Source organism: Salmo salar, chromosome ssa17, assembly GCF_905237065.1.
Source record: "Salmo salar chromosome ssa17, Ssal_v3.1, whole genome shotgun sequence".
Taxonomy (NCBI): Eukaryota; Metazoa; Chordata; class Actinopteri; order Salmoniformes; family Salmonidae; genus Salmo; species Salmo salar.
The window spans coordinates 24,465,862-24,474,912 of NC_059458.1; the positions used below are offsets into that span (position 1 = coordinate 24,465,862).

General features: G+C 44.4%; 2 protein-coding genes across 2 annotated transcripts; one reads left to right on the top strand and one right to left on the bottom strand.

Annotated features, from left to right (window-relative positions):
* Positions 1-472: 472 nt before the first annotated feature.
* LOC106575628 (angio-associated migratory cell protein) lies at positions 473-7,263 on the bottom strand. The gene is made up of 11 exons (XM_014152238.2): positions 6,909-7,263; positions 6,533-6,676; positions 6,141-6,260; positions 5,832-5,971; positions 5,544-5,688; positions 5,353-5,436; positions 4,939-5,054; positions 1,904-1,995; positions 1,693-1,783; positions 1,393-1,547; positions 473-1,236 (listed from the first exon to the last, which is right to left on the bottom strand). The coding sequence occupies exons 1-11, from the start codon at positions 6,997-6,999 to the stop codon at positions 1,161-1,163; spliced, it is 1,254 nt and encodes a 417-aa protein (XP_014007713.2). The 5' UTR covers positions 7,000-7,263; the 3' UTR covers positions 473-1,160.
* A 341-nt stretch (positions 7,264-7,604) lies between these two features.
* Positions 7,605-8,796, top strand: LOC106575627 (late histone H2A.2.2). The gene is made up of 2 exons (XM_014152237.2): positions 7,605-8,003; positions 8,294-8,796. The coding sequence occupies exon 2, from the start codon at positions 8,304-8,306 to the stop codon at positions 8,721-8,723; it is 420 nt and encodes a 139-aa protein (XP_014007712.1). The 5' UTR covers positions 7,605-8,003; positions 8,294-8,303; the 3' UTR covers positions 8,724-8,796.
* The last annotated feature ends 255 nt before the right edge of the window (positions 8,797-9,051 follow it).

Below are 9,051 nucleotides of genomic sequence, written 5' to 3' on the forward strand. Positions count from 1 at the left end.
CGGAAGTAGCGGTCCTGCTGCTGGGTTGTTGCCCTCCTACGGCCTCCTCCACGTCTCCTGATGTACTGGCCTGTCTCCTGGTAGCGCCTCCATGCTCTGGACACTACGCTGACAGACGCAGCAAACCTTCTTGCCACAGCTCGCATTGATGTGCCATCCTGGATGAGCTGCACTACCTGAGCCACTTGTGTGGGTTGTAGACGCCGTCTCATGCTACCACTAGAGTGAAAGCACCGCCAGCATTCAAAAGTGACCAAAACATCAGCCAGGAAGCATAGGAACTGAGAAGTGGTCTGTGGTCCCCACCTGCAGAACCACTCCTTTATTGGGGGTGTCTTGCTTATTGCCTATAATTTCCACCTGTTGTCTATTCCATTTGCACAACAGCATGTGAAATGTATTGTCAATCAGTGTTGCTTCCTAAGTGGACAGTTTGATTTCACAGAAGTGTGATTGACTTGGAGTTACATTGTGTTGTTTAAGTGTTCCCTTTATTTTTTTTAGCAGTATATTTACATAAGGTTGAGTTGACATAATTTGGGGTGATTTAGGGGGAAAGTGAGGATTACACTCCACAAATCACCAGATATTATGGCGAAATCATCGAGATCTCCATCTCTACGTAGCTCTTTTACCTTAATGTGTATTCATAATTGTCATCAAACCAAATCGCACAGTGAACACCAAGGTGTAGTTGAAAGTGTATTTAGTGATAAAAATCAAGGACCACACAACGTATCCCATTGGTCTACTGTTAGATGCTTCATTGCCTCTAGGTTGACATGTTCCAACATCTACACTACTTAGAATGCATTTTTTTTGTGTGGGTTCTACTTGAGAAACCTGAGTAGAATGGCTGGCAGTTCTAGAACACTGCAGGTCTACTATAGATCAGACAGACCACAATCAATACAAGACACTTCAAAAACCCTCAGTTGTGAGAAAACACAATGAAAGGCTGGGATTCAATCCAATCGCGCTTTGTTGACAATGCGTCATTTAAAGGACAACTTCGGATTGAGCCGATATATGCAGTGTCCACCGTTAAAACGGTCTCCACAAAAACGGGAACACTGCCTTTAAGGTGCATTGTCGACAAAGCGCGATCGGGGTTGAGTCCATCCCCATTTCTCTCGCTCTTTCTCCCTCTGCTCCTCTTGTTAACGGTCTGGTCGTTGGAGGCAGAAGACTTTGGCCTGGTGGTCTCCAGAGGCAGTGACTGCCATAGAGGCTTCTCTGTGAGGGAGGAGGAGAGAGGCAGATGAGAATAGGAGCCTTTCTGGCTCAAGTAAGTAGAATACAAGTTCCCCATAACCACTGATGCAGGGTCAGACGTTTTGTTCATACGCCTAATTGAAAAGGTTAGGGTCTGTGACTAGCGTGTGTGTGTACCTGTTGAGAGTGAAGTCGAGGATCTCCGCCTGGTGACCACGGTACTCTGACACCATGGTTCCCGAGCGGGCATCCCACAGCCTCACCGCCCCGTCCAGACTACAGGTGGACACCACAGAGGATGACTCCTCCCACTGCAGTTTAACAATGCCAGCCTGACACACACACACACAGTCGGTTATAGAGCATATATCAAGGCATATGAAAATAGCAGAGCAACACGTCTCTACATTCCATGATCGGAGGATTATTGGGGGTTTGGTTGTGAGTTGGGAGCCTGTTGGATGGCTGGTTTCTTACCTGGTGCTGACACTTGTGTCTGAGGACCTGTGAGGAGAGGTCATAGATAGCCAGGGTCCCATACAGATACGCCACCGCTATCAGGGGCAACCTGGACAACAGAGAACACGGCATCGTTCAAAACATGGCAACTGTTACACACCTTATGCCATGTAGTTCATTTAAGGTTAACTTGTGATTCTGGTCTTATGTTAAAAACATGAAGTCTTACACATTGCAGAACCCCACTGACTCCACCGAGTTGGTCTCCTCAGCATCCTCCTGCGAGGCTTTGGCCCCGTCCACAGAGAACACACCCAACACCTACACACCCCGTTAGATACATTCCAGTTATACAGCATATACCAACGGATAAGTAGCAGGACAGCACATCTCTAAAACCCATAACATGTTGGTCCATTGAACACATGACAGAACCTTTTCCTTGTGAATAATGCATGTCAACCTCCCCATGTCATCACGTCATCTGTCCCACCATGTAAACCCAGAAGTACTGTTTTCATTCCCACTATCCTCTGTACGTGGCATCTACCGTAGCTCCAGTAGTTACGCGGCCTCTACCGTAGCTCCAGTAGTTACGCGGCCTCTACCGTAGCTCCAGTAGTTACGCGTCCTCTACCGTAGCTCCAGTAGTTACGTGGCCTCTACCGTAGCTCCAGTAGTTACGTGGCCTCTACCGTAGCTCCAGTAGTTACGTGGCCTCTATCCTACAGTAGTTACAGTTGAAGTCTACATACACCTTAGCCAAATACATTTAAACTCAGTTTGACAATTCCTGACATTTAATCCTAGTAAAAATTCCCTGTCTTAGGTCAGTTAGGATCACCACTTTATTTTAAGAATGTGAAATGTCAGAATAATAGTAGAGAGAATTATTTATTTCAGTGTTTATTTCTTTCATCACATTCCCAGTGGGTCAGAAGTTTACATGCACTCAATTAGTATTTGGTAGCATTGCCTTTAAATTGTTTAACTTGGGTCAAACGTGTCGGGTAGCCTTCCACAAGCTTCCCACAATAAGTTGGGTGAATTTTGGCCCATTCCTCCTGACAGAGCTGGTGTAACTGAGTCAGGTTTGTAGGCCTCCTTGCTCGCACACGCTTTTTCAGTTCTGCCCACAAAATGTTCTATAGGATTGAGGTCAGGGCTTTATGATGGCCACTCCAATACCTTGACTTTGTTGTCCTTAAGCCACAACTTTGCTAGTATGCTTGGGGTCATTGTCCATTTGGAAGACCCATTTGCAACCAAGCTTTAACTTCCTGACTGATGTCTTGAGATGTTGCTTCAATATATGCACATTTTCCTGCCTCATGATGCCATGTATTTTGTGAAGTGCACCAGTCCCTCCTGCAGCAAAGCACTCCCACAACATGATGATGCCACCCCCGTGCTTCACAGTTGGGATGGTATTCTTCGGCTTGCAAGCATCCCCCTTTTTCCTCCAAACATAACGATGGTCATTATGGCCAAACAGTTCAATTTTTGTTTTATCAGACCAGAGGACATTTCTCCAAAAAGTACGATATTTGCCCCCATGTGCAGTTGCAAACGGTAGTCTGGATTTTTTATGGTGGTTTTGGAGCAGTGGTTCTTCCTTGCTGAGCGGCCTTTCAGGTTATGTCGATATAGGACTCGTTTTACTGTGGATATAGATACTCTTGTACCCGTTTCCTCCAGCACCTTCACAAGGTCCTTTGCTGTTGTTCTGGGATTGATTTGCACTTTTCGCACCAAAGTACGTTCATCTCTAGGAGACAGAACGTGTCTCCTTCCTGAGCGGTATTTTTTTTTTTACATTTTAGTCATTTAGCAGACGCTCTTATCCAGAGCGACTTACAGTAGTGAATGCATACATTTCATACAATTTAAAAAAAAAAAAAAATTTCTGTGCTGGCCCAGGTGTTTGGTAATTGCTCCCAAGGATGAACCAGACTTGTGGAGGTCTACAATTTTTTTTCTGAGGTCTTGGCTTACTTCTTTTGATTTTCCCATGATGTCAAGCAAAGAGGCACTGAGCTTGAAGGTAGGCCTTGAAATACATCCACAGGTACACCTCCAATTGACTCAAATTATGTCAATTAGCCTATCAGAAGCTTCTAAAGCCATGACATAATTTTCTGGAGTTTTCCAAGCTGTTTAAAGGCACAGTCAACTTAGTGTACGTAAACTTCTGACCCACTGGAATTGTGATACAGTAAATTATAAGTTAAATAATCTGTCTGTAAACAATTGTTGGAAAAATTACTTGTGTCGTGCGCGAAGTAAATGTCCTAACTGACTTGCCAAAACTATAGTTTGTTTACAAGAAATTTGTGGAGTGGTTGAAAAAAAGAGTTTCAATGACTCCAACCTAAGTGTATGTAAACTTCCGACTTCAACTGTACACGTACTCTATAATACAGTAGTTACGTGTCCTCTATCCTACAGTAGTTACGTGTCCTCTATCCTACAGTAGTTACTTGTCCTCTATCCTACAGTAGTTACGTGTCCTCTATCCTACAGTAGTTACGTGTCCTCTATCCTACAGTATGCGGTGTGTTCTCTATCCTACAGTATGCGGTGTGTTCTCTATAATACAGTATGCGGTGTGTTCTCTATAATACAGTATGCGGTGTGTTCTCTATAATACAGTATGCGGTGTGTTCTCTATAATACAGTATGCGGTGTGTTCTCTATAATACAGTATGCGGTGTGTTCTCTATAATACAGTATGCGGTGTGTTCTCTATAATACAGTATGCGGTGTGTTCTCTATAATACAGTATGCGGTGTGTTCTCTATAATACAGTATGCGGTGTGTTCTCTATAATACAGTATGTGATGTGTTCTCTATAATACAGTATGTGATGTGTTCTCTATAATACAGTAGTGATGTGTTCTCTATAATACAGTATGCGGTGTGTTCTCTATAATACAGTATGCGGTGTGTTCTCTATAATACAGTATGCGGTGTGTTCTCTATAATACAGTATGCGGTGTGTTCTCTATAATACAGTATGCGGTGTGTTCTCTATAATACAGTATGTGATGTGTTCTCTATAATACAGTATGTGATGTGTTCTCTATAATACAGTATGTAATGTGTTCTCTATAATACAGTATGTGATGTGTTCTCTATAATACAGTAGTGATGTGTTCTCTATAATACAGTATGTAATGTGTTCTCTATAATACAGTATGTGATGTGTTCTCTATAATACAGTAGTGATGTGTTCTCCATCATGCAGTAGTGCCCGCTGCCCACCTTGCCAGTGGCAGTGTTGATGAGCTTGGCGCGGCCGTCCACGGAGCCCGTCAGCACCAGAGAGCCGTCCTTGTTACAGGCCAGGCACGTCAGCGCCCCCTGGTGCCCATCATGACCTGAGGTGGCCAGACAAGTGAGGAGACAGTTGAGTGGGGATAGAAGTTGTCCCTTACCGCTGGTCCAGTGGCAGTTATTATTGTTTTATCCTCAGAATAGTCAAGATTAGGATTTGGGGTTTGGTCATCTGCTCTAGATATAAAGTAAGCCATGTACACTAATAAACACATTCCACACTGATTTTCATGAGGTATTCCACACTTAATCCCAGTGATCATGACACACATCCTGCCGTCTGGCAGTAGTGGGGATTGTCACAAACTCTGTTCATGCGTGCGACAACTTGGCCAAACTCACCTTTAATCACATGGGTGGCGTTTCCCTGCTTGAGGTCCCAAAGTCGTATGTTCCCATCTTCATAGCCCACCACAGCTCTCTTCCCTGTGGAGAAAAGACAAAGTTGTTACATGTTCAACCTGGCAGCACAGATCATAGTAGAGTGTTCTGTGCTGAATTGTCTTTACTCTTGGCTGGGGAGACAGTCTCACCGTCTGGCAGGACTTTTCCACTAGTTGACTGGCAGCCGGGGCCCTGCAGGGTCTTACAGTCACCCCCTGGGATCTTCCACATCCAAACGTTACCGTCCGCCATGCCCGCCAGCAGCACCGGGGCGCAGGGATGCCACTCCATCCACTAACAAACACAGCAACTTCAGATGCCAAAACTTGATTTAACTACCTAGCTTAATCAGGCTGAATCAGGTGTGGCAGTGTGTTCCTGCTGGGCTACAACAAATATGCGCACCCTGTTTTGGGCCGGGCTGCGTTCTTCCTCACCTCCAGGTCTCCCACCTCAAAGGACCACACCTCCTGCTTGGTCTCCACCTTCCAGACCTTGATCAGCCCGCTCATGTCCCCCGTGGCCACCAGGGAAGAATCATAGCTGAATAAAACACTGGTCACAGAGTCCTTATGGCCTACGGTTGTGGGAAAAGGACTGGGGTTTACTATTGGGAGCAACACAAATATTTGTTTATTCTGAGCTCAACTATCCTGTAGCATAAAGAAATGTACTATTGGGATGTCAAAGCTAAATTAAAACCACAACAACTAATTGATGACAGCTTGGAGAGTATGGAGACTCACCTGTACATTCAAACAGCACTTCCCCATCACTCACTCTCCAGACATAGGCCTTGTCGTCCTCTCCTCCGGTCACAGCCAAGCTGTTTGTGGCTGGGTCCAGACTCACACAGAACACTGAGCCTGGAAAACACAAGTCAATGTGACAACAGAAAAAAAGAGACCTATACATGTCCCTGGCCTATCCAATAGCTTCCACCCTGTCTCCTTCCCTTCAATACCTGGAATACATGAAATGACTAAAGTAATCCACCCTTTACTGTCAAATCCTATCAACATAGTGGTGGTGGTGATGGACAAGATAATGAGATGGACCTACTACTGGCAACTGCCACTGAGTTGTGAAGAGACTGACGAAAAGCACTAGTCAGGTGATATAGTTAGCTAGCTAGTACCCGTGTGTTTGGAAAAGGTGAGTTCGCTGTCATCTTGCTCCTTTTCCTGCTCCATCTCGTCATCGGTATCCCAGTCGTCCTGTTCATCGTCTCCGTCCTCAGTCTCTCCGACGTCCACGTCCTCGAACTCATCCGCCAAATCATCTGTCCGTTAGAGTGAGGTATTACTGTACTTGACACATGTATCTCTCTTAGTTTTATACCACGACATTAACTCATAGAAGGTCAAACCAAGACAATGCCACCAGCGTCCAAGAGACAATTTATTTTGCTCGATCAATGACATAGTTATAAGGTCATTAACTAAATCACACCCCTTGAAGCATCTGATTCTGACCAACTAACGTTATCTAGCTAAGCATGCAACCATCATTACCTGGGTTTTGCTCTGTTTCGTTAAGGTCGATGACTTCTATAATCTCTTCATCCCCGTGGAATTGCACCGCATTTTCGTCCGAGTAATCCATGATAGCTAGCTAGATGTTACCAAGGTGGCTAACTTAAATTAGCTGCCTAACTTGAGAGCTGAAAAGTTTGCTAGCGCGACAAATGTTGAAAACAGGTCAAGATAATATGTTAAATCAATCACAGAAAACGCTAAATATTGTTATTTCTTGGTGCTGACCGAAGAACAAATACTAGCTAGAGAGAAAAACATCTAAATAGTGTCCCCATGTTTTTTTCACATGTGGGAAAGTCTCCGGAATTCTCTGGCACTCCGTGATGACGTCAATTAAACATTTGATACTATTGGTGTTTCACCCTGCAGCTTGACACGCCCCCTTCACAGTAACAACCAATCCATGCCAAAGTGGGCGGGACGTCTTCAACATGACTACTTCATCGGAGAGTAACATCCTAACTTGTTCACTAGATGGCACAATAACACCATTATCATCATGCTGCCTTTCATCCTTCCCCTCTTCTGATATTGCGTTTCCCAACTCCGGTCCTCGAGTACCTCCAACAGCACACATTTTTGTTGTATCGCCGGAAAAGAAAAAGCACCTGATTCAACTTGTCAAGGGCTTGATGATTAGTTGGCAAGTACAATCGGCTGCGCTTGTCCGGGTACAACAAACATATGTACTGTTGTGGTACTCAGGACCGGAGTTGGGAAACACTCTTCTAATATAATATTTTCTGGTAGACTAATGTGAAATTATCTGAACACAGAATAGGTGAAAGATAGATGGCACAACTTCCACCTACCCTATCGGATCTGCTAACGTACTGTATATATCCAGAGTTGTAAGGAGTAGGGCCTAGGGCTCGATTTGGAATTGGACCCCATGTGAATTTCCTCTAATCTAATTGGCTATCCAATCAGACATAAGTATTTACGACATGTGACTTTGGAAACCGGGTCCCCTCAATTATGCAACTTGTTATTCCCTTCATAAAAAACGCTCTATGGCTGCTGTTATTTCCAGTTTAGGCTTCTTCTAGTTCTTGCAAACAGCCTGTCGCCGTGAGTATAGACGTCTTTCGTTTTTTCCTAATTTCTCCTTTGTGTGTAATGCCTTGTCCTCTTAACTTTCTATATTTTGACTTAAAGTGCAAGTGTTCTGGTAGTTTTGTTAACTGTGTAAATAGTGTGCCTGTGGAATGGTAGTGATTGAGTGGGCACCAGCTGAAGGGCAGGTGCATTAGCTTCTTTGCATCCACAACTCTTCCCAGGAGGGGTTGCATATTGGCGATACACTTGAGTCAATGTTTGAATAATTTCAACAGCCACTAAACATGTACTTTGTATCTCAGAAACTGCAAGATGTCTGGTCGTGGAAAGAAAGCTGTCTCCAAATCGAAGACTCCTACAAGTCGCTCTGTCAGGGCAGGTCTCCAGTTTCCTGTCGGCAGAATTCACCGTCTACTGAAGAAGGGACATTACGCTACCCGCATTGGTACAGGAGCTGCAGTCTACCTCGCTGCCATACTGGAGTATCTCTGCGCTGAAGTCCTGGAGCTGTCGGGCAACGCGGCCCGTGACAATAAGAAGTCGCGCATTGCTCCACGGCACATCCAACTAGCTGTGCGGAACGATGAGGAGCTGAACACCCTGCTGGGTGCGGTCACCATATCGGAGGGTGGTGTCCTTCCAAACATCCAAGTCATGTTACTCCCCAAGAAGACCAAGCTACCTAAAGACGACGGCAGCAATGCCAAAGACGTCCAGTCTCAAGAGTTTTAAAATGTACCTTACAAGCTTTTTACTGCAAAATCGTCACTTTCACAGTTTTCCTTAATAAAATGACAAATTTAAAGTGTCTTTCTTTAGTGTTGGCCAGCTGATGCCCTGCAATGTCCAGACATGGCCAATGTTAAGATTAATTAAAATATTTCATTCATTGAAATTCAAACCTCATAAGTCAGGGCTGGGTTCAATTCAGGAAGTGCTTTCAATTCAATCATTGACACTTGCCAAAGAAATGCTTCTCAGTTTGAGAAGTTGTTACATAAATAATGCCAGTTCACTGGAATGTGAATTTCAGTTTACTTCCTGAATTGACTGACTTCAA